Source organism: Suricata suricatta, chromosome 8 (assembly GCF_006229205.1).
Source record: "Suricata suricatta isolate VVHF042 chromosome 8, meerkat_22Aug2017_6uvM2_HiC, whole genome shotgun sequence".
Taxonomy (NCBI): Eukaryota; Metazoa; Chordata; class Mammalia; order Carnivora; family Herpestidae; genus Suricata; species Suricata suricatta.
In genome coordinates, this window is record NC_043707.1 from 21,082,820 (window position 1) to 21,107,738 (window position 24,919).

Genomic DNA, 24,919 nt, shown 5'->3' on the forward strand with positions numbered 1-24,919 from the left:
TGTAGGGAGCCAGGCTCTCCACCGCTGGTTCCCAGGCTGATGGGCTGGGCAGGCCATTTGTGATTCCAGTGGCCTAGAGAAAGGTGTCCAGTGGCCCCTCAGGGAAGGGGACATGTGGGCCCAGGAGGCTGGCCGTTCCCCAAAGGGCAAGGACTCCGGGTCCTCATCGGAGCTTGATCTCGAAGCAGAGACAGTTGAGGCTCTGGCAGTCAGGAAGTTGGCATGCACAGGCACAGTCGCAGAGTGGGCAGCAGCATGGGCAGCGAGGGGCCCAACCCTGCGGGAGAGGAGAAAGGGGTGAGGACGGCGGTCAGGAGGGAGGGTGACCAGTGCCCTATCACTGTTTCCCTGTCAGGGGAGAAGGGAACAGAGAGGCCCGTAAAGTCCCATTTGCCCAGTGGAACAGAGAGGGTACCATCTTCCATTCTTGGGAACAAATCAGTCCCCTCTCTGTGCTGTTAAAAAGTCAGCAAGAAGGCAGTGTTCCAAACAACTGAGTACAGGCCGTTCTTTCCTTCTTCCTATTTTATAGGCAAGGAGACCAAGGACCAGAGATCAAAGAGTCCTGTTCGATTAAGTCCCAATGTTCAGCTCAAAGATGCTTCTATTATATCCTTGTGGCCTCATTCAATTCCAAGTCAGGAGACCAGGGAGAGCACACATTTTCTGTCCATGATGAAAATAACTCGGTTTTGTGAATTTCTTCCTTGACACAATGACCAGACTGTAGGATTCATTCCTCATTCATTTCTGAGCACTTCCTCCATGCAAGGCACAGACGGAATTCATGACTGATTTTTTAAAAACCTCTATTATCTTTGAAAATGGCAACATACAGATTTACATTTTTTAGTGTTCAAACAAGGTCACCCCCCTCTTTTATTTATCAGAACCTTGCACAGGGGGTCTCTTTACAAAAGAGGCAATGGAGGCTTAGAGAGGGGGATACCCCTCGACACCACTGCCAGGCATGTCAGATCTTTCTGGGTCTGGGACAGGGACAGTGCATCTCCTGTCACCACTGACCTAGCACGGGTACTCGTGCTCAACAGGTATGTGAGATACCAGTGAATACTGAATGAGTGGATAAATCCAATCATTTTCCCCTCTTTAGGCAAAGAAGAAAGAAGAGGGCTTCTCAGCTCCCAGGGGAACAGAAGGGGCTGTCTCCTGGGGATTAGGAACAACATGTCCTTAGTGACAAGAATGGAGAACTGTCCTATTTCTCCCCTCCTGCCCTGTAGCCAGGGTGATCTGCGACTGCTTCACGCATGGACGGGAGTCAGGCCAAGTGGCTGGAGTGGGACACACCCAGGATGTGACAGGAGATTGGCTCCTTGAGGCTTGAGGCAGAGCTAGTGACAGTCACAGTTGCACAGCTCAATCAGACACCAGGCCAAGCCAGGAATAGGGGAATGACCTTTCAGACAGCTGAGGTTTGGGGGTGCGGTGTCGGATGACTGGTGAGATCAGATAACAGTAGGGGCTGCGGTGAGGGGAAGGGATCTGGCTGCCGCAAAGACAGGGGTCTGAACAGGGCTGGTGTATTTCCCGCAGAATTCTCTCTCAAGAAGGAGGCTGCAAGTGTCATGGCGGAAGGGAGATTGAAGTGGCTCCCTTGTGTTTGATGCTGGGGTGGTTTGGGGCATCCCTGGGGAGACCCCATCTGGGGATGGAATGGGCTCTGTGGGTTTTTGGAGGACCACACGGTCATTCTCTACACAGGACTGGTGGCTGAGCAACGCTCCGCTGCCCTCACTTCAGAGGAAGGGTGTTAAAAAGTATTTCTGGGCTCTGTCCACTGGAAGGGTTTAGAGCTAGTCATTTATAACTGTCTCATGGATTTCTCACAAGCAGCTATGTGGCTTCTGGAAGGAATCTGCTACTTCAGTACATTAAGCAAGAATGCCACAACACGGTTAACCCTTGTGTTACTCTAGGCTCTACAGTTTTCCACTTCGACTTCTCTCACTTTGATTTTGGCAAGGGCAGCCATCTTTAGTGCTTAGAGCTCAGACCCCGATTTGAACCGATTTCAGGCGCTGGTTTGGCTAATTCATGTTTTGAGCCTCAGTTTTCTCATCTCTGAAATACATATAATGCCTACTTCATAGGCTTAAGGTGGGGAGTCAGTGGACAGCACCAAGCACAATGTCTGGTACACAGTGAACACTCAACAACAGGCAGCTATTTGTGTCCGGCTTTCTCCCCCCCAGGCTCCCCACCCAGCATGGAGGCAAATGTGGGGCTTGAATTCCCAACGCTAAGGTCAAGAACTGAGCCGAGAGGCACCTGGGTGGCTCAGGTGGTTAAGCAGTGACTTCGGCTCAGGTCATGATCTCGCACTTTGTGAGTTCGAGCCCCATGTCAGGCTCTGTGCTGAGTTGAGCCTGGAGCCTGCTTCAGGTTCTGTGTCCCTCTGTCTCTGCCCTGCCTCCCATGCATGGGCACTCTATCTCTCTGACTCTCTCAAAAATAAAATAGGGGTGCCTGGGTGGCTCAGTGGTTAAGCGTTCAACTTCGGCTCAGGTCATGATGTTGCAGTCTGTGAGTTTGAGCCCCTCGTTGGGCTCTGTGCTGACAGCTCAGAGCCTGGAGCCTGCTTTGGATTCTGTGTCTCCCTCTCTCCCTGGCCCTCCCCCACTTACATTCTGTCTCTCTCTGTCTTTCTCAAAGTTAAATAAACATTAAAAAAAAAATTTAAAAAAAAGAACTGAGATCAAGAGTCGGTCGCCCGACAGACTAAGCCACCCAGGCACTGTCCTGAACAATAGTTCTGAACCCTGATGTGCCCCAGAATTTGTTTAATTAATTTGTTAAAAATTCACAAAATCCAGGGCTCCTGGGTGGCTCAATTGGTTGACCATCTGACTTCAGCTCAGATCATGATCTCACAGTTTGTGTGTTCGAACCCCATGTCAGGCTCTCCGCTATCAGCTCAGAGCCCACTTCACATCATCTGTCCCCCTCTCTCCGCCCTTCCCCCATTCTCTCTCTCTCTCAAAAATAAATAAACATTAAAAAAAAAATTTTTTTTTAATTCACAAACTCCAATCCCAACCCAGACCTACTGAGTGTGGGGCCTGGATGCCTGGTTTTCTAAGCCTTGTACATGCCTCTGGTCACACTCACGGCTGAGAACCAATCAGCATGCTGTATCACTTCATTTCTCATGGTCAAGCATAACTACCTACTTCTTCCTCTCTGTCCCTCATTAGAATGGAAGCCCTGTGAGGGTTGGGACCATGTCCAGCTTGTTTTGCTGGTCCCCTAGGGCCTGGCCCAGGGCCTCAACAATATGGCTCAGTAAATCTTTCGTAGGTGAATAAGTAAGTGAATGAATGAATGAGATCCTCTACACAAGCTTGAGAAAGAAGCAGAACACACAGGTTTGTCGCCCAGAGAGGAAGATAAAGCTGGGTTTGTGTCCTGGCCCAGGTCTCAGTGAGTCACTCAAGCCTCTGTAAGCCTCAGTTTCTGACAGCTATAAAGAAGGCACAAGCGTTGTAATGGTTGTGGTTGTTACCGTAACTACAAGGAAACTGAAGAACAGACACTCTACTATACTTCATGCAAAGACAGCTCAAGGACAGAGTGATTCCGCCCTGCCCTGTGCCATTCTAGGATCCTTCCTTCCTGGCAGAAGCCGGGTAGATCAGGCCCTGCGGTCTCCGGGTCCAGAATTCCTCACTCCATCCTTACCCTGACCAACGAGGAAAGGCCCAGACTGACAGCAGGTGCAAAGGGCGGCACCTCTCAGGAGAGGGGCCAGAAGTCACTTTGTAATTGACCATTTCCTATAAAATAGGAGCTTTGGGGCGCCTGGGTGGCTCAGCCGGTTAAGCCTCCGGCTTCGGCTCAGGACAGATCTCACGTTCGTGGGTTCGAGCCCCGCGTCAGGCTCTGTGCTGACAGCTGGCTCAGAGCCTGGAGCCTGCTTCTGGTTCTGTCTCCCTCTCTCTCTGCCCCTCCCCCTCTCATGCTCTGTCTCTCTCTCAAAAATAAATAAAAAACATTAAAAAATTTTTTTTTAAATAAAATAGGAGCTTTTAGGACCCTGGGTCTTCTCTGTTTTCCCCTTTGCCCTCTTACCCCCAGTCCTGGGCTCCTCCCCCGGCTACCCCTCAGAAACCAAAAGCGATTATTTTTGAAAGAGAGCCCCTTGCCTCATAATTTATTTCAAAACTCAAAACATCTCTCAGGAATTTAACCAACTATGGTCCGCACCAGTTATGAATTTGCTTGGTCTTTTATCTGCCTTCTTTCCTCCTGGGGAAGGGCATCACTTCAAGGGCAAGAGCTTTTTGCTATCTAAATCTGAGCCCAGAATTGGAAGGTGGTCAATTACATTTAACGTCGTTAAACCCACAAAGGCAAAAATGGCCTGTCCTATGGGAGAAAGGCTTCTCTCTGAGGCTTCTGTTTCAACATGCAATGGATCGATTTGCTATGCAAGATTCTGACTGAACTTTCCAGTGCCACCTTCTCCCCCTGCAAAAAGGGGATAAAAATACTTACTGATCTATACACACAGGCATAGATAGGGGGTCAAGGTGTGATGTCCAGGGAAAAAGGGCAAGTAGCAGTTGTGATGAAACAGTATGTGTGGTATGACCCCATCTTTACCAAATAACGGCATATCACAGCAGTGATAGGACTGCATATTAGCATATGAGGGACGTACACAAAATGTAGCAACCTCGGTTATGGAGTTGGTTTATAAGGTGACTGGTATGTATTATAAGGTGACTTAGGTACTTCTACATGCACACTTTGTAATCAATGTTTTTCATAATCAGAACTATATAGGTTTTTAAAAATACCCAGCGCTCTTGGGACGCTTGGGTGGCTTAGTCGTTTAAGCATCTGACTCTTGATTTCAGCGAAGGTCATGATCTCACGTTTCATGAGATTGAGCCCCACATCAGGCTCAATGCTGACAGTGCAGAGCCTGCTTGGGATTCTCTGTCTCCTTCTCTCTCTCTTTCTTAAAATAAATAAACATTAAAAACAACAACAACAACAACAGGGGCGCCTGGGTGGCCCGGTCGGTTAAGCGTCTGACTTTGGCTCAGGTCATGATCTTGCAATTTGAGAGTTTGAGCCTGGCATCGGACTCTGTGCTGACAGCTCAGAGCCTGGAGCCTTGCTTCGGATTCTGTGTCTCCAGCTCTCTCTGCCCCTTCCCCGCTCATGCTCTGTTTCTCTCAAAAATAAAAAAACATTTAAAAAAATACCTAGCTCTCAGGGTTGTTGAGAAAATAATAATGCCAATAAAAGCGGCAGTGCCTGGAATGTGGTGCTTACTCAAGGGGGCTGTGCGAGGGGTTGTTTATTCTTTTAACTTCCATTTTCAGAAGCCAGTGAGCGCCCAGCATATTACTCACCTTTCTCCAGCTGCCGCCCTATTTTCTTTTCACAAAGTCGTTTTCAGCACCAGATACACATACGATGTCGTGTTTAGGGTGTCTTTGGCTCTCTCCAACTGAGCCAGAACCCGGAACTGGGCCCGGCCTAGAGGAGGTGCTCAGCAATCAACGTTGTTGAACAACAACACGAGAACGCACCGCGAGCCACTCGGGGAGCCAGGGAGAGGACAAGAACTCACAGCTTCGGTGGGCTGGGGGCAGCAGGCATCCAGGCAGCGGGCGGGGCTGGGCAGAGGGAGGTCGCAGGCTTCTGCACAGGTCCAGCAACAGTCCTGGGGCCTGGAAGCGCCTTGCTTCCTGCAGGGGGAGCTGCAGTCCGTGCAGCAGCCCTGGGCCTGCGAGAGGGAAGGGCTGGGGATCTGGGCCAGGTGGCGTGCGGGGACTGGAAAGGAGGGAGCATGTAAGGTATAGAGGCGGGGGCTAACTGGCAAAGGAGCCTAGAGGAAGGGCCTGCAGATGAGGGCACCGACTGACTGACTCCTCTTCCCCAGAGCCCACCCTTCGGCCGCCAGCGGGCCCCTCACCAGCAGGCAGTGCCTGGCCAGCAGCACTACACCGAGCAGCAGCAAATAGATGCTCACGGCGATGAAGACGATGGCAGGGATGGGGAGCAGCAGGGAAGGACTGCTGACAGGAGCCGGGGTTGGATTCCATGGGCTAGAGGAGGCCTGGACAAGCACAGGAGGAAGGGGTGACGGGGAGGTGGGACGGGCTGCAGAAATGCAAAATACCAGGAGGGACACCGGAGGTGGCTGGCAGAAGGAGAGGAACAGCCATCAGATGCTGGGGAGAGAGTCATTGAGACTACACTATCCTGTTCCCCAAAGGTGACCGTCCCCTGTCGTCCCCGTTTCAGCCCCATCGGTACCTGTTGATCATTCTAGAATGTTCCCAGATGTGTTGCTCTTCCTCTCAGAATGCCTCTCCATACATTGCCTCTGATTCCTCTGTACTACTTTACTGTCCCCTCAGACCACTTTACTGGCCCCTAACAATCTTCCGACCTGCAATTCTGCCCCTTTCTACACCAGCTGGGTTGTGTATCTCTCCCTTCCTTACAATCCATCAATGGCTCCCAGGAACTCTGTCCACACTTCTTATCTCAGTGACAAAGCCCCAGTCTAGCCCTGCCTCCCTCTGCCTCCCTCCTCCTCTACGCTCTGGCCATACTGAAGTCCTAGCAGCTCCCCAAACGCCTATCCTCTCTCCCACCCCCGAGTCTCTGCCCAAGCTGTTCCCTCAGCCTGGGATGCCTCTTGTCCTTGATCACTTGGCAAGCTCCTCATCTTGCCAGGAAGAGCGGGAATGTGCACTCCATGTTTAGTCTATTCCTGGCACTCTCTCCTCCCCAGCTCGAAGGGTCTCTGCTGGGTAAAGAGCCCCCTCTCCAGTCCGGGCTCCAGGCAGGCAAAGTCAGGGCGCGTTTAAGGCACTTAGGGGGTCGCTCTGGGAAAGAGTAAGGGGCCTAGGACTCACATCCATGGGGCAGGACAGCGCCAGTCAGTCCAGGAGCTGCAGAGGAGAGAGAGTCCTGGGTCTCAGAGGCTCAGAGGGGCCATTGGATGGGGGTGCCCAGTCCCGCCACCTCCACTTCTTTTTTGGAGAAACTGAGGCCGAACAATAGCTCCTAGTCGGGACAATGGGGTCGGGGGTCTGGGGGATTCGGGGCGGCGCCCCCCTCGCAAGCCCCAGCCTGGCCCTGGCCACAGTCCTAACTGTCCCCACACCCCGGCTTCCTCCATCGACCGGTCCCCAGCACCTGCACCCTCGGGGCCGCGCGCAGTTCACGGATTCCGCGCGGCGCTCGTCCAATCCGCCGCGGCGACTGCACCGCCCAGAAGCTCCTGCTGCTTCTTGCCGTTGCCATGGGAATCCGAGCGCCGCTCCTACGGCGGCCGCCGAGACCCAAATTCCTTCTCCCAGCCGTCCTTCGGCTGGCCGGATCCTCTGCGGTCACCAGCTGGTCTTAGCCGTGGTGAACCAGGTTTTCTCGCCGTCACTGAGCGAAAATGGCGATTTCCCGCTGCCACCTGCCACAGTCGGATCCCCATCTTGTACGGCGTCGTGCGGCCCTGCGAAGATTGATACCCCGGGCTACACAAGCAGCGTGCTGTGTGACTTCGGCCAGAGTCACTGAGCCTCGCTGAGTCTGTAAAACCGGGAAACTCCTGCCTTACGGGGATGTTGTAAAAATCAAAGCTGCTTGTTAATTGTATAGCATTATTTTTTTTCAATTTGGCCCCACCCACTTATATTGACAGTGTCCTAATTTGAGGCTTCGGCAGGTCTCTTCAACCTTCACATCATTGTCAAAGTGATTTCCTCCCATCTTGTCCATTTCACCACGGTTGGGTGGCTCAGTTGGTTAAGGGTCAGACTTTGGCTCAGGCCATGATCTCATGGCTCTGGGTTGGAGCCTCGAGTGGGGCTCTGTTCTGATAGCTTGGAGCCTGTTTTGGGTTCTGTCTCCGTCTCTCTCTGTCTCTCTCTCTCTCTCTCCCCCTCTCCCCCCTACCTGTGCGCTCTCTCTCGCTCGCTCTCTCTCTCTCTCTCAAATATAAAAATAAGCACTAAAAAAAAAAAGATCCTGTCCCTTTTTAAAAAAAGTTTATTTATTTATTTTGAGAGAGAGAGAGAGAGAGGAAATGAATGGAGGAGGTACAGACGGAGGAGACAGAGGATCCTAGGCAAGCTCCGTGCTAACAGCAGAGAGCCCAACGCATGGCTCAGACTCATGAACAGTGAGATCTTGACCTGAACAGCAATCAAGAGTTGGACCCTTAACTGACTGAGCCACCCAGGCGCCCCAGATCTTGTCCCTTTCCTGTTTTAAACCTCCAGAGGCTCCCCCTCGGGCTCCAGGCTAAAACCCAAATGCTCAGCTGACAACATCACCCGCTCTGGGCCCCTCCTCTCTTCTGTTTGTTCATTCACAGCATATTTAGGCTCTGGGACTCCAGCAGAGAATAAAGCTGACAAGTGCCTGGGTCTGAATCATCCCCATATCCCAAGCCCCAGCAGTTGCTGTGGTCTTGGGGGCCTCCAGCGAGTCCTCACTGATTCTATGAATGAATCAAATCCAGTGCCATCTGCCAGTGAAGTGTTGTTTCCAGATACCCTACCTCCCTTGGCTCTCAAGGAACTCGGACCTCCCACTTTTCATTCCCGACCTTTTCGGTTCTACACACACATGCTTGCACTCATGCACACTCATGTAAGCACCCTCTCCCATGGAGGCCACAGGCTTCATCCATGATCACGGCATCTGGGCATGCTCCCCTGAAAGCAGGGCCACCCTATACCTACTTCAGTCCATGGTGTCCACCCCAATGTATCTTGCCATAGCTGCTGCCTCTGGGGCAGGACAGAATGCCAGGGTCTGCATCCCCGGTTCCCAAATCTCCCTTCTCACCTTCAACCACACTCATAGAGTCCTGCCCCCCACCCCCCCCACCCCCACCCTCTCAGTGGGAGCTTCAACCCAGGAAACACAAGGCTAGCTGTCCCCAACGTCACACTGCTGACTCAAGCCAGGGACAGATTGCCTTCTTGGGGCTGTCTTCTTGTCCGCCCCATCCTCTATGCAAAATCTATGCCCAAGGTGAAGCCAGGTCCCACCCCAGCCCCGGGAAAGGCCTCAGGTGATGCCTACTCCCTCCCTCTGTTCATTTCCTGCCAAGAGAGAGACGTCAGCTTGGCAAGGCCTCTGGACACGTCCAGAGCCTGCTGTGGTCAGACTCACTGCTGACGGTATCCTGTTCCTACCCGGGGCTCATACATTATGCAGGATGGTGGACAGAGCACCAGGCCTGCTCGCTGCAAGACAAACCAAGAAGACGGGTGACATCTGCACCCCGCTTTGCCAAGGCCACTTCGGCCCTCCCTGTTGGAGGGAGGGAGACAGTGACTTAATAACAGTCAAATAACCATAAGGTCTCCTTCTCCCAAAAGTTCAAAGCTGGAGATGCCAGATACGATCGCATGGAGTTTTGCAGTGCCGCTGGGAAGGAGAGGAAAAGATGATGTTCTCCCAGTCATCATGGGGTAGGCCGGAGCCCTGAGACCCACAGAGCACCCAGGAGATGAAAGAAACTCGGGCAGGCCTGGGCTCAGGCGTGGGAACAGAACCTGGCAGCTCTGATTTTGATCTTAGACTTTACGCTCCTCCGATGGACATCAGACCATATTACCTCCCAGAGACTAAGAGGACATTATCAGCCTCCTTCTTAGGAAAATGGAAGGCCTTTGCGCAGGCAGGTACCCCGGGGGAGTCAGAAGCTGAGGGAACCAGAGCGAGAGCAAGCGTCCACCCAGGCCTCTTCCCAGACTTTATCTCATTTAATGCTAACAGTAGACCTGAGTGGCAGCAACCATTATTTCCATTTCATAGATTGAGAAGAATCGGGACCTGGTTGAAAAAGAATTTTAGGCCGGTATGTAGGCTGCCTGGCATAGAACAAGGGCTCATGAGGGACTCCTGGGTGGCTCAGTCAGTTAGGTCTCCGACCCTTGATTCCAGGTCAGTTCGTGAGCTGGAGCCCCGCATCCGGTTCTGTGCTGACAGTGCAGAGCCTGCTTGGGATTCTCTGTCTCCCTCCTCTCTCTCCCTCCCCCTCTCTCAAACCAGAACATCACAGTGAGTATTTTTACAAGGTGCCACATCGGAATCATGCTTTACACACTTGTCACTCACTAATCCTAGCAGCCCTGGCGAGAGGAAGTGCTCCTGGCCCTGTTCTCATCCTAAGAGGAGATAAACCGCTTGCACAACGTCTCCTGGCTAGTGAGTGAGACAACAAGAATTTGAGCCCAGGCAATGGGACTTTGTGTGCATACAACTGAGGCTCAGAGAGGTTCTGACACTTGACCAAAGTCACACAGCCAATCTATGGGAGAGAGAGAGAAAAACAAAAAAGCCTCCCAGACTCTTGGTTTTCTCACTCCAATTCACCTGTTGTGCCCCTCAGCTTTTTCTGTTGCACAGATAAAGGGCGGGACTGGACTTGCCTAGAGCAGTACCCAGCCTGGGACAGGTACAATAAACGCACTAAATTATAAATGCTCTGCAGGCTGGGCCCGACTCTTTCCAGAGCACGGGGAAGGGGGAATTGGACCCCTCCCTGGGTATCATGTGGGAAACCGGCCACTTCTGGCTGCTTATTGTTTACTTATTCACAGCCTTCTGTGATATCACACCTGCACACCTCCCAGGGCCCAGGCAGAGAGGATGCACAAGACAAAGCACTTGGACGCGGGAGCCTGAAGTAGCAGTAAACTCCCGGCACCAGGTGCACTGTGTGACAGGTGTGTGAGGACCGCGTGGGGGGCGGGGAGGGGCGGGGAGGGAGGAAGGACTCACCTAGGAACCAGGCTGGGCCGGGAGAGCGGGTCCCGCGGGCCTGGGACCCCGGAAGCGCCACCCACGCCGCCCCTCTCCGCAGGCGCTGTCCGAGGTGTGTGGGCAGGGGCCGCACCCCTGCGCGGACGTGGCTGGCCCGGCCCTCCTGCGGGAGGTTCAGGTCCTAGAACTCGCAGGCGAAGGACCACGGGGTGCGGGAGGCGTCCCGTCTCGGGTTTATTTTACACGCTACACCCCTCTGAGAGAGAGCGGCCGCCAGCGCTCAGGCTATGCTCTTTCCAACTCCTTTTCATCGCTTCTGATTATTCCAGGAGCGAGTCTCCTTTTGCTGCCAGAAGCCCTTAAACACCTCTCTATCGGTGCTCATCTCGCCCTGTCTTGTCTGTAACAGAGAGAGTGTAGGCCTCCAGCTCAGAATTCAGAGCAGGTGAACATATCGAGCTAGAAGGTTGAACAGGTTTTTTTTTTTTTTCATTTCATTATTTATTTAAAAAATTTTTTTATTTACTTTTGAGAGAGAGAGAGACAAAGTGAGCAGAGAGAAGAGACACAGAATCTGAAGCAGGCTCCAGGCTCTGAGAGGTCAGCACGGAGCCCGACACGGGGCTCGAACCCACAAACTGCGAGATCATGACCTGAGCCGAAGCCGGACGCTCAACCGATTGAGCCACCCAGACGCCCCCATTTTATTTATTTTTTGTTACCTTCTATTTACAAGTGATACTGGTTTTCTATTTGTGGAAGTGATAGGAAGTTTCCTTTTAAACTTCCTGGTTAAAAGCAGGTACTCTGGAAATTAGACTAGGTTCACATGCCAGCTGTGCCACTTAACTCCCTGTGTGACCTTGAGCAAACCCCGCAACCTCTCTGTGCCTCAACTCCCTCCTCTGTAAAGGGAAGTAATAATGCCATCTCCTCCTTAGTCACTGTGACGTAGTAAGTGTCATTAGTGTGTGTAAAGGGCATAGACTGGTGTCTTCTATGTCGCCTACAGGCTGTACACATGTTTGCTATTATTAGGTCAAACAGGGCAAACACAAACAAACGGACAAACCAACAAAACCCTGAGGTTTACAGAAAATGTCTTTGTACCAATCCCACCATTTTCCATGTGAAGAAGCAAAGTTTTGGAGAAGATAATTAAGTGGCAAAGCTAGGATCTCTGCAGGTCTTTGGATTTCCTGATCCATTTACCAGCCATTTCAATCTTCAATAATTAATAGAACTTCCCACGGTGTTCAGGTGTGGAATGAGGTTAGTACTATTTCATTGATGTTGAGGCGGTGTGTGTAAAGGTGGCTTGGAACACAGGTTGGTGGGATGGCCTCCAGTGAATTTCAACAAGGATAATATCGCCCCCAAGGGGACAGCAATGGGTTCTGGAGGGCAAAAAAATTCTTAACTCTTTTTTTCCCCTAACGATTTTATTTTTAAGTAATCTCTACACCCAACATGGGGTTTAAACTTACATCCCTCACATCAGGAGTTGCACGCTCCGCCGACTGAGCCAGCCAGGTGCCCCCTTAACTCTTTTTAATATACTAAGCACAGATCTACAGTATATCTGCAGTATCAAAATTTCACGATGAGTGGTGATTAGGAAGCAAAACATCTAAAAAAGTCTGCTTAGATGAGGATAATGAAAAAAAAAGTTGAGAAACACCAAATTTTTCCAACGTGAATTGTTATCCACGAGTGGGCTATGCAATCGCTGTCAGAGGATGGTGAGAATGGGCAATAATTAGGCAGCTAGAGGCCTCATCTTGAACAATCTCGCTTTTGGTTTAACCTGTAATTTGATGGTCAGAAGCCTATCTAGAGGGAAAAATGGAGCAGCGAAGGAAGCAAGAAGTTTTAACAGAGACAAGTTCTGAAATGGTGACTGACATGTCCAAATTATGATTTTTTTTGACCCATGCAGTTTCTTTAGGAAAATAAATTTATGGGTTTTCTATATCTGCTCGGCATTATAGAGACTGATACATTCAGAAAATAAGATTTTACAAATCCTACTTCGCTCACTTCCTGTGTAACTTTGGTCAAGGCACCAAACCTCTCTGTGCCTCTGTAAAACAGACACACCGGGGGCACCTGGGTGGCTCAGTCAGTTAAGCGTCTGATTTCGGCTCAGGTCATGATCTCACGGTTCGTGGGTTCGAGCCCCGCATCGGGCTCTGTGCTGACAGCTAGCTCAGAGCCTGGAGCCTGCTTCAGATTCTGTGCGTCCCTCTCTCTCTGACCCTACCCTGCTCACACTGTCTCTCTCTGTCTCTCAAAAAGAAAAAAAGAAAAAGAAAAAACCAGACACACCAAAACACAACTCATAAAATTGTTCCCTTGTTAATGAGGAAATGAGTTGATATTTTTAAGCACCCAGATCAGTGTCTAGCCCGTAGTAAATGTGATATAAGTAGCATTTAATAAACTTGAATTATTATTATTCCAGCTTCACAGGTGAAGAATTGAGGTCCACAGAAATGGACCCACAATCACTCAGGGAATGGGAGAACCTACATTTGTTTAGGGACGTCACCCAGGGACGACTGGGTGGCTTGGTCGGTTAAGTGTAGAACTCTTGATTTCGGCTCAGGTCATAATCCCAAGGGTGAGCGGGGAGACTGCTTGGGATTTTCTCTCTCTTTCTCTCTCTCCCTCTACTCTGAGTCTCCCTCTTTCACGTGCTTCGTTCACAAGTGCTGTCTCTCAAAAAAATAAAATAAAAATAAAATTCCAGCTAAATTTAAATAAAGTGCACACTAATTTAAGGGTATGCCTCGGGCATGTTCACCTATGTATACACTCGTGATCAACATAAGGGCATTCCCAACCTCTCAGAAGGCTCCCTGGGGTTCCCTCTCACTCAGTACCTCCCACCGAGTTAAGTGCTGTTCTGATTTTTCACCAAAGATATTCTGCCTGTTTTGAATTTCATCCAAGTGGACCCATACAGTATGTTTCTTTTATTATACACAGAGCCTGAATGTGAAGCCCAGATGGTCCCGCCCTAGAAATTGCCATCTTACCTCTTATCCTAAACTGTACTACCTTTTATTTAAAGCCACGACTACTTAGGGTGTTCTCATCTTCTCCCGCCCTCCCTTTCTTTACTCCTCTTTTAGCTCTGTCAGAAATGTAGCTGTCCATTGAGCCATCAGCCAATTCTAAGTGGTTAATTCGGCCTTAGAAGGCCCCACAGTCCCCCCTCTACCAGCAAGCCCATGATAGGGCACATGTGTCAAGAGGTGGGCCAATGGGAGGATGGCATGGCCTAAACCTGCCACCAGTCTACCAATGGGAGGATGATGTTTCCACCCTTTTCAACTGCCTCCCAGGAGCAGAGCCTGCCTCAGCCTTGTGCCCTTGCATTTTGACACCTTCCTTGCATCCTAAAAACAGGTCCTCTCACTGCTGCCTAAGGGATGCAAGATGGTGGGGCCCCAACTCCCTGCATCCGCCCTGGGCTTTCCCCACCCCTCCCTTCCCGGGAGTGGAGGGGAGGGGAGAGGAGGCATTTTTTAGACACAAATAACATATATGTAAATATGTATGTTTTCAGGGGTTCTGTTGTTTCTTGATTTTTTTTCTTTGTTAATGGGATAATGCTTTGGTTTTCCTTTTTTTAAAAAAGGGGCTCCTTTTTTGGGGGGGCTCCTGGGTGGCTCAGTCGGCTAAGCCTACGACTCCGGCTCAGGTCAGATCTCACGTTCGTGGGTTCGAGCCCTGCATCGGGCTCTGTGCTGACAGCTAGCTCAGAGCCTGGAGCCTGCTTCTGGTTCTGTGTCTCCTTCACTCTCTGCCCCTCCCCCTCTCATGCTCTGTCTCTGTATCAAAAATAAATAAAACATTAAAAAATTTTTTTAAAAAGGTTAGTTTTAAAATTCAAATATCTTTATGATTTGAACACCCTCTTTCCTCTTTCTGAGTTCTGGGTGCTGATGAGAATCACCAGCTTCCCTCCACAGCTTCCACCTTTTCCCTCAGAGGTGAACACCTAGGAGAGAGGAGAGGTGACCAGAAGAGCTGGGGGATGGGACAGAAGATGGGACTGGGTGGCGTCAAGAAAGAGCAACCACATCCTTAGGGCTGAAGGAAGAAGAGAAGGAGTTTTAAGATGTGAGATGGACTGAGAGGTGTAGACCAGCTTCAAGGGTTACAGAGAAACTGCATGGAATTGTTGGAACAGGTTGATGAAAAAAATCATGATGTCCAATTTTCCTGGATGAAGGACATTTAAAGAGCATTAAAGGTCCCAAAGAGATTAGGGAAGAGCAATGCCCGGTGGCCTTTGATGCTTACAGATGGATGGATCTTATGGCCATTGAGTTATTGGGGTAAAAGGGGTGTCTGGGGCTGAGGGGCACCGTGCTGAGGCATTCTCACCATCACCTTTTCTCACCTTCTCCGCCCCCCACAGGCATGCCCCTGCTCTTTGTACTGGGTTGCATTTTCTTCCCACTGAGCTTTACTGTCCTCTGCTGGGGTCTGCAGAACCACTCCAACCTGCGCATGGACAGACCAGAGGCTGTTTTGGTGGCATCCAAGTAAGAGGACAGAGTGAGGGCATCTTTCCTAGGGCCAGGGTCAGTGGTGCTGATTCCTGCTTTCAGGAAGAGATAGTGGTGAGAGCAGAAGCCTTGCGCGTGCGCATGCGTGTGTATGTGTGTGTGTGTGTGTGTGTGTGTGTGTGTGTGTGTGCGCGCGCGCGCGTGCATGTGTGCGCACCAGGGGGACATGAAAAGTCAAAAGAAACTGGTCTGGGATCTTTTTTTTTTTAATTTTTTTAATGTTTTTTATTTATTTTCGAGAGACAGAGACAGCATGAGCAGGGGAGGGTCAGAGAGAGAGATACAGAATCTGAAGCAGGCTCCAGGCTCTGAGCTGTCAGCACAGAGCCCAACGCGGGGCTCGAACCCATGAACTGTGAGATCATGACCTGAGCTGAAGTCGGACGCTTAACTGACTGAGTCACCCAGGCGCCCCTGGCCTGGGATCTTATGCAAGTCATTTCACCTCTCTGAACTTCAGAGCCCTCACTTGTAAACGGGCTTACTAAGAACACTCACCGCCCAGTCTTCATGGAGATGTTGGGTGAGTTGGGTCAGTTGAGTTCATGTCTATGAAGCAAGGCAGCAGACTCCTGCAAGTAACACGAAAGTGTTAGACTCTGTGAGAACTAGTGAGCTTGGAGGACTCAACGTTCAGCTCATCAATGGGGCAGCCTCTGCTCAGCGCCAGCCAAACATTATGGAGTTAGAACCTGGGCTCCGTATTGTCTGACCCTTGTATTCTTAAAGAAGTTGAGCTTTGGTGGGAAATCTCCTAATTTTCAAACACTGACAAATAACTTGGAATTTTGGGAAATTCTATACCGACAACACTAGACTAGCTGAACAAAGCATGTCTGAGGGCTGGATTGGGGCCCTTACGCTGTAAATTTATGACCTGTTTGACACAGCTTAATATACATGTGACCTATCATGGAAATTGAGGTAGGAGAGAGAGCAGGCAGAAGGCAGGATTTGCTTGGGTGGCGAGGTGAATTCCTGGAGGACAGAAGAGTGTCTCTGCCTGCTGTAATTCACATCATCTAGAGAGAAGCCACAACATGGCCAAGTTTGCAGTCCTCAGCCCAGTGGTTATGGTGCCCTCCCATCCCCCACCTCCCCCAGCCTCACCGGCTTTATTCTTCGTTTGCCAGTTTTCATAGCTGTGTTATCTTGGGCAATTTTTTTTTTTTTGTCTTTTTGTGTCTTAAATCTCTACACCTGTTTCTTATCTATAAAACAGATATTACCATCTTGGAAGACTAAATAAGAATGAACATAAATCACCTTGCCCCATGCCCAGCACGCACTAAACGCTCAAGGAGTTGTGTCCTGGAGCACCTGGGTGGCTTGGTCACTTAAGCCGCTGACTCTAGATTTCAGCTCAGGTCATGATCTCACAGGTTGTGGGATCGAGTCCCACATCAGACTCTGTACTGACAGTGCTGAGACTGCTTGGGAATCTCTTCCCTCTCTCTGCCCCCCTTATCTCTCTCTCAAAATAAATAAATAAACTTAAAATAAGTTGGGTCCTTTTCCCCCTTTAGTGAAGCCCTGAGGTCAGGAACCTGGGTCCACCATTGTCTCTAAATTGTCCCTAACACCTAACGCCAGAGACCTCTCAGGGTTCGTTCCTTCTTTCTGCCACTAGAGGGCAGCACAAAATTGCAAATCCAGCCCATTGCTTCTCTTTTGGGGAGGAAATGGAATGGTCTGAGGACAAGCAAAGGCAAATTGCAGGGTTGCTTATTGAGGTGTACCTTAGGACAGCCCTGAAAACAAAAGTATGATGTGGGTACAGGCCCCATCATGCAGAAGTCCATAGGACAGATGGGTTCAGGCCAGGAAGGCCAACTTCCAGGAAGGCAGCATGAAAGGGAGAGAAGCTGCACAGAAGCCAATGGGGCTCCAGCTGGGCTTGGACGTGCAGCGTGATCCTAGCCAAATCCCCCAAATCCCTGCTCCTTGACTTCCTTGTGCTTGAGTGAGGGGCTCGGGCCAGCTACTCCTTGAGATCCTTTTCCACTGGGAAACTGGGCTGTTCTGTGAAGTCACGGAGGAAAGGTAGCCAGGAAGATAATGAACCTGAAGAAAAAGAAAAGCATCCAGTGCTTAGGAGAGGCCAGGAGAGGCCAGGCAGCCTGAAGGCCAAGCGCAGGGCGTCCTTATGTTGCAGGAGGGTTTTCAGAGAGGCAGGTGTTCCCCACCATCTTCACCCCCTGCAGCCACTCTGACAGCCAGCAAGAGAAGGTTCCTGCCTCTTCTTAGCTATGGGGCCTTGGGGAGGGGCCACTGAAGGCTTCTGGACCATTTCTTGACCTGTAAAAAGGGGACAAGTGCGGTCACCTCAATGCGATTACAATAGTTAGACAAGATCAAAGGGCAGCCTTGCAGCAGAGTCAGGACCCAGAGACACCTCATGTATACCTAGAATTTTCTTCCTTCCCATTGGAATGAAGGATGCGGAGAGGGTCTCAGAGCCTGAGAGATGCTGTGTTGAGGTGTTTTTATTCCCATGCAGTCCTTAAACTCATTCTTCAGAGACAGCAAGATACACCATTTTACCTCACTCGCCCCTCCAGGGAATCCTTTTCTCTCTACTGGAGGGACATCCCTAAACTGGGACCCTAGCAGGCCACTGAGGGACAAGTGTTGGGAGGCATTGGCAGCGGAAGAAATGGCAGGCATTTGCAACATACTGGTGGAAACAGGGTCAAGCCCCCATCTGAGGGTTCAGAGCCCCCTCCCAGCTGGCCAGGGAGCCCAGGGCCACCTTCCTCCCCAAGAGGAAAGCCCACCCTCCCCTGGCCCTTGTCCCCAGCAGCCCCCTGTGCCGCAGCTGCTGTCTCTTTAAGGGCCTCCCCCTCCCTCTTTCTCTGCTCCCCCCCATCTCTGTCGCAGCCGCTGCTGTGGCTCAGAGCTGCAGGGGGAGACGCTGCCGCAGGTCCGGTTTCCTGGTGTCTGGTCGGTGCCATCATTCCCCACCCCTCCCCCGCCCTCCCCAAACTGGTGACTCCCCCTCCCCCTCCCCCTCCCTTCCGAGGGGGCAGGGGGCTGGGCACGAACTGTCTATAATGCCCCCGTGCAGCCTCCGGGCTGGGCAGCCGGGACCGTGGCAGCAGCGAGAGGCGGGAGAGCAGTGCTGACCGCTGACCACTTGCCCCGCCGCTCCTCTGTCTCCCTCCCTCCCTCCCTCCTTCCCACCTCCTCCCTCGGTCTCTCCCTCCCTCTCAGGGCTGGCACCACAGTCCCACCCCGCCTTCTCGGGTCCTCCCAGCCTCTCCACGTAAGCCCCCCCTCCCCACCTGCCTCTCCTCTCCCTCCCCTCCCCCACCCGCATCCTCCTCCTCCGGTACCCTTTCCCTGTCTGTCCTCTGACCAAGTCCTCTCCTCCCTTCTCGCTTCCAGCCCTCTGGCCAGCTTCCTCCCGCTCCCTTTCCCGGATCCTCCCTCTCCCCAGCCTCTCCCCATCTTCCCAGTCTCATCTAACTCCCTTTCTCCCTTCCTCTGGTCTGAGTCTCCTGCCCCATCCCGTCCCCACCCTGTCCCCCTTTGTGCCCCTTTTTCTTTTTCTCTCTCCTTCCCTGGCTTGGTGTCCCTTCTCCGCCTCGAACTCCCTTCACCTCGGCCTCCCTGCCCCCTCAAGGCCACTCGCCTCCCTGCCTGAGGCCTGAGCCACCATGCTGACCCCAATGGTGGCTGGGGGGGTGGTGTTCCCTGGTCTCTTCCTCCTCTCCAAGAACACGCTCCAGCGGCTGCCCCAGCTGCGCTGGGAGGAGGCCGACGCCGTCATTGTCTCAGCCAGGTAAACTGCCTCCCTTCCCCGCAGCCCCTCGCCCCTTCGCAGGCATTATGGGGGTGGAAGGGACCCCATCTTTCCCTGGAACCTTGGCCCACTGGGGATTGGGGGTTCCTGAAGTGATCGGTGGGCTTTATCTCCGAGCTTCCTTCCTCCTTCACTGCCTTACTTGTGGTCCCAGGAGACCTCGTCCAAACCCAGCCATCTGGTCTACTAGTATCCAGACTGCTCTTCCTTCCTTTCCCCCATTCACCCTCCCACCCTCCAAAACAGGGCCAGCATGTGACTGAAACATTCCTATAAGATATTAGGAAACAAGGCGAGGGTCAGAGAGCAGTATATTGTTCAGGGCATATGTTTGAGGGGACAGGGGACAGAGGAGTGAACGGTAGAACTCTGTACAACCCCAGAATAAGGGCCAGAGTTGAGGAGGGGAGCACAGGGGCAGTCAAAGAGTGAGTGGGAGAGTGGCCAGGGGGAGCTTGGGGTCATGGAGGGACCAGGTGACAAGTGGCATGATGACTGGGTGGCTGAATGCTGCAGGAACAGGCCTAGGGACCCCCTTGCCATCCAGTGCTGTCCCTTTTCTGCCCCTCCCTGGGAAGAGACCTTGTTATCAGCATTGTCTCACCTCAGGATGACCTCCCTGGTCACGAGAGGAGGGCAACTCAGTGTCCACAACTGAGGTAAAGACGGCAGCGAGGAGTTGTGTGTACAGAGGAGTAGCAGCCGGGCACATCCTGTAGCCTGAAGCTGGGGGGAGCCCTGGCAAGCCAACCTCAGGCAGAGACGGGGAGAGTGGCCCAAGCGGTGACAGAGTCTGAAGCACAGTGACTGGACAGTAAAGAGGAGAAACTCAGATGTGCGTCTCCTTTGTCTACCACTGCTCCCTCTTTCGCCCTAGGCTAGTGTCCTCTGTCCAAGCCGTCATGGCCTCCACAGCTGGCTACATCGTCTCCACCTCCTGCAAGCACATCATCGATGACCAGTAAGTGCCATCAGACCACCTTTGCCCAAGTTCCGGCAGCCTGTGTGCGTGTGACTCCCGAGTACGCCAGGTCTTCTAGGGGACGCATTCAGTGGTCCCCAAGCCCTTCACTTGGGACTGAGCAAGTTAACTGCATTAGCTGCAACTCAACACCCAGGGATAAATTTATCCGTGTCCTGTCCTTAAAGGTCAGAACTAGGAGGAAAAGGATTGCGGATCAGAAAGGATTGTCAAAGGGGCTCCTAGGCTTCCCGGCCTCTCATATCGTAGTAGGTCCTGTGTGTTCTTTCCTCCTGACTCCTTCTCACCTTTATATCCCTCAGACCCTTTTTCTAACCAGCACCCACATGGGGTACCTTCCTCCTCATGCCAGGCTCACCCCTCACCTCCTCCCAGAATCGAGGTGTCCAGTCCCAGCTCTGTGTACAAGAGGGAGACAGAGGAGAGAGATGACAGAGACAAGGCCACTAATGGCAGTGGGGGGAGGGGGAGGGGGAGGGTGAAGAGGCCAAAATTTGGCGCTGGCAGCTACTGCAGTGCCCGGTGCTTGCCAAAAAAAAAGCCCAGGCCTGAGGAGGTGGGGCTGCGGGAGGAAGGAGAGGGGCCCTGTCCGTGGTGCTGACGGGCCGGCTCCTGGTGACCCACAGGCTGCTGCAGAATTGCCCGTGAGGGTGCTGAAGACACCCCACGCCCACTTCTGGGCCTGACCCCCTTTCTCTGGTGACGCTGGGGCCACAGGAACATTGTCTGGGTGACTCTGACCTCGCGCGCCCCTCTTTCTCTACAGATGAGTTCCCTTATCTGTGGGGTGAGGTACATCCCTTCCTGGAAGGGCTGCCATGAGGAGGAATTGAGCTGTGGGTCAAATGCCTAGAGCAGTGCTGGCTGTCACACAGTGGGTGCTTAACACTTCCTCAGATCTTGGTAACTTGACTTCCTCTTCCCCTCTTCTCTTCTTTCCCACCCCTGGGTCTAAGATGAGCCTGGCTTCCCAGGCATTTCCTGCTCTGCCTTCTCACACAGAGGTCACCTTTCCGCTCTCGCATTTCCTCCCCCCAACCCAGGCCTGTTCTCCCTCCCCTTTAATCCTCAGGTGGGTGTCCAAGATCGGGGTTAATCTGGGGACAACAGCTGTTCCTACTTCTGAGCACCTAACTGCTGAGAGCGTGGGGATGGGTTTAACTCTTCAAGTTGCAGTGCTGGTCCTGGCAGGTGGTCCTGGCCCTCCCTTCCCACAAGCCACTCCGCTCCTGGGGCCAGCTCTCCCAGCCGCTCCGTCTGTAACTTCTCTTGGGCCAGTTGGACCCCTTGCCACCAGGGCTCTCCCTACTTTTCTGCCCTGCGTGTCTAACCTGGGCTGCTGCTCCCTGTCCTCCCTCCTTTTCCTAGTCAGCATGGGTCTCAGGTTCTCTTTTCCCCCAAATCATCCCTGTTAGAGTGGGCAGCCTGTCCCCTCCCAGGCTCATCTTGCCCAGGGCTTACTTCTGTTTTCTGTTTCCATCTCACCCCATCCTTCACTGCCCCGTGCCCCCAGGCCTCATTCCTCTTCTCCCTTCAGCAGCTCTTCTTATTTTGTCTCTGCTCTGTTTCTGCATCGCTCTGGCTGACTTTGCTTTCACCCCTAGGGCCCATGGGCAAGTTCCTTGGGCCCTGCCTCCCTGATCTCCCGCTCCCACCTCAGCGCTGCCACAGGGCCGCAGACCTGAAGAGAAAGGGTCCAACATGCTGAGTCAAGAAGAAACATGCAATGTTGCATATTCATGCACTTTTCATTTTTGTTTACTCTTTAAGTACACAGAACTTTCTCTGATTTTGGCTCCTTTTGCTCAGCATTTTCTCCTTAATGCTTGGCTGTACCTGAAAAAACAAGAGGTTGGACCACATTCAGGCAGAGCAACCAGCACTGAAAGCACCACCAGATCCCGTGAAGGCTTATCTGGAGACCTGTCTTGAATCTTCTAGGAATAGTGGGAGCTCTAGGCGAAGGCTGTGGAGCCAGACTTCTCATGGTTATTCCTTGGTCAAGTTACCTACTCTCTCAATTTCCTCATCTGTAAAATGGGGGTGATAACCATATCTACTTTGTATAAAGTTTTCATGGGGAGTGAGTAAATTTATGTATGTAAAAGGTTTTGGATGTTAGAACAGTGCCTGCTTGTAATAAGTAGTCAATGGATGTCAGCCAATATGATCCCTCTCCACCATTCTTGCCTCTCTGCTCTTATTTGTCCTCATCTTGCCTGAGTTTGCTTTCTCACTCTAACGCTGTCCTATGGTCTGTGGGTGTCTTTTGGTATCTTTTCCCTTTTTTTGCCCACCATATTGCAGAAAGAGAAAATATGAATGAATGGATGGATGGATGGATGGATGGATGGATGGATGGATGAAGAGTATGAAAATGGGTGGATTTTGAGATCAAAGAGTCTGGGTTTGAATCCCAGAACTACCTACCAGCAGAGTGACAGTGACCTTGGGCCCGTTTCTTGCCCTCTACCCTTGGGTTCCATCATGTAACTCGAGAGCCCACTTTCGCCTCAGGGTTGTTGTGATTATCCCTTGAGATCTGACTCATGTGGCACGTCCAGTGCTGACTCTGGCACCTGGTGGCTGCTCTGTCCATCTCCTTTCCTCTTTGATCTCTCTCTCTCTCTCTCTCTCTCTTTCTCTGCCCAACAGACACTGGCTTTCCTCTGCCTACACGCAATTTGCAGTGCCCTACTTCATCTATGACATCTACGCCATGTTCCTCTGTCACTGGCACAAGCACCAGGTCAAGGGGCACGGAGGGGACGAAGGGGGGGCCAGAGCCCCGGGCAGCACCTGGGCCGTGGCGCGCGGCTACCTGCACAAGGAGTTCCTCATGGTGCTCCACCATGCCGTCATGGTGCTCGTATGCTTCCCGCTGTCGGTGGTGAGTCGGGGTGCAGAAAGCCAGGGTCCCCTGTCCTGCTCATGCCAGCAGGAACCTTGGAAGCCCTGTGGTCAGGTCTCAGTAGCAGGACAGGCCCAGGAGAGTCTCCACAGAGGGTTTCCTGAGCACCAGACAGACCCCAAACAGTGTGAGGGTGTGGGGTCAGCCTGGCCTGGGCTGGACGTGCCCAGCCGTGGTGCTTGGGAGCTGTGGTTGCATGTCCCTGAGCCTCAGTTTCCTCATCTGTAATGTAAGGTGTACATCCCACCTGCAGGATGACGGTTGGAGGGATACAGTGAGTGATGCTCGCAGCTCTGTATACACGTGTTCAGACTTGCACGGTTAAGCATCTCAGAAAGTGGCCAACAGAAGAGAGAGTGAGTCCAGGGTGAGACCAAGCTGTTCCCTTCCTCTCCACGCAGGTGTGGCGTCAGGGCAAGGGAGATTTCTTTCTAGGATGCTTGCTGATGGCTGAGGTCAGCACCCCCTTCGTCTGCCTTGGCAAGATCCTCATCCAGGTGAGGGGGTACCTGAGGGTGTATGAGCCCCATGGCCGGGGGGAGGGGGACAAACCTGGGAGGGGCTACAGGCTGGGGTCAGGGGAGGCAGGGTCCAGGGGCCCGAGTAGGGGAAGTGGGCCAAGGCGGGCCCCCCACCCCCACCCTGGGTCCCCCCTCACTCTGCCCCCCGCCTGCCCGCAGTACAAGCAACAACACACTCTGCTGCACAAGGTCAACGGGGCCCTGATGCTGATCAGCTTCCTCTGCTGCCGGGTGCTGCTCTTCCCCTACCTGTACTGGGCCTATGGGCGGCATGCCGGCCTGCCACTGCTCGCTGTGCCCCTCGCCATCCCGGCCCATGTCAACCTGGGTGCCGCGCTGCTGCTGGCCCCCCAGCTCTACTGGTTCTTCCTCATCTGCCGCGGGGCCTGCCGCCTCTTCAGGCCCCGGGGCTCCCCTCCACCCTCCCCTTGTCAGCCCCAGGACTGAAGGTGGGGCCAGGGGACCCTCCCCACCCCATCCCTTGGGGACAGGGCTCTGGGGCTGCTGGGCAGGGGGTGGGAGCCAGGGGTCTCTTGCCCTGACAGCCCCAGGACTGACAGATGGACTTTGAAGGACCAAAGGGGCAGAGGGGCAGGGACCAGGTGAAAAGGAAGAGGGGGAGAGGGGACCACTTCTCCCAGCAGTGCCTGAGCTGAGGGTAGCAAACTCCTTCCTGTGCATCCCCTTTCTCCCATCACCAACCCTGGGGCTCTGGGGGAGCAAAGGACAGGAAGAAGAGGGTGTCACTTCCTATCCACTGAGGGCTAGAGGGCCGTGGGGAGACTGACTCAAGGGGACCAGGACTCGAAGAATGTGAGGGAGGCCCTGCTGTCAAGGCCATCCCAGCCCCCCTGCTGCAGACTCCTCTCAGTTTCCTACCATCTGGGAGGGAGGGGACACACTAACGACCCCCCCAACCCCCCAAGCCTCGCTTGGGGCTAGCTGCCTCCACTGCTCCTCCTAGGGAAAGCCAACCTGAGGAATCTTATTTATTTTATTTATTCGCCCAAATTCATACTAGTTTGTAGGGGTGGGGGGAGGGAGGTGGCTGCTACCCCCCAACCTTCCCAGTGCTGAGCAACCCCGGGGGCGGGCGAGGGGGCACCCAGCCCCTTCCCCATTAGGCTGCACATCTTGCCCTCGGGCCCTGGCATGTCCCTGGTGCTACAGACCTCTCAAGGCTTCCTCCAGTCTGGGGTCAGGGGACCCCGGGAGGTGCTTTACAGACCGCTAATAAAGACGATCTGCGAGAACGCCAAGGCCCTCTTCACCCCGTTCTTTGGTGCTGGGAAGGGTGGGGGTCTGGGGACAGAAAGCACAGATGACCACAGGACGGGGCAGGACTCC

General features: G+C 52.8%; 2 protein-coding genes across 4 annotated transcripts; one reads left to right on the plus strand and one right to left on the minus strand.

Moving 5' to 3' along the window:
- Positions 1-12: 12 nt before the first annotated feature.
- LOC115298948 (keratin-associated protein 10-11) lies at positions 13-7,265 on the minus strand. Of its 3 annotated transcripts, XR_003911905.1 has the most exons (6): positions 7,189-7,265; positions 6,906-6,941; positions 5,954-6,097; positions 5,609-5,764; positions 5,388-5,514; positions 190-277 (listed from the first exon to the last, which is right to left on the minus strand). XR_003911905.1 is itself a non-coding variant. In XM_029948161.1 (5 exons), exons 2-5 carry the CDS (start codon positions 6,909-6,911, stop codon positions 164-166), a joined length of 420 nt encoding a protein of 139 aa, XP_029804021.1. In that variant the 5' UTR covers positions 6,912-6,941; positions 7,189-7,265; the 3' UTR covers positions 13-163. The 3 variants fall into 3 exon arrangements, 2 of the variants coding, with proteins under 2 accessions (XP_029804021.1, XP_029804022.1); XM_029948161.1 differs by lacking the exon at positions 5,388-5,514 and having other exon boundaries at positions 13-277; XM_029948162.1 differs by lacking the exons at positions 5,388-5,514; positions 7,189-7,265 and having other exon boundaries at positions 13-277; positions 6,906-7,164.
- An 11,067-nt stretch (positions 7,266-18,332) lies between these two features.
- TLCD3B (TLC domain containing 3B) lies at positions 18,333-24,831 on the plus strand. The gene is made up of 5 exons (XM_029947410.1): positions 18,333-19,137; positions 20,036-20,119; positions 22,796-23,030; positions 23,453-23,548; positions 23,732-24,831. Exons 1-5 carry the CDS (start codon positions 19,013-19,015, stop codon positions 24,017-24,019), a joined length of 828 nt encoding a protein of 275 aa, XP_029803270.1. The 5' UTR covers positions 18,333-19,012; the 3' UTR covers positions 24,020-24,831.
- Positions 24,832-24,919: the final 88 nt, after the last annotated feature.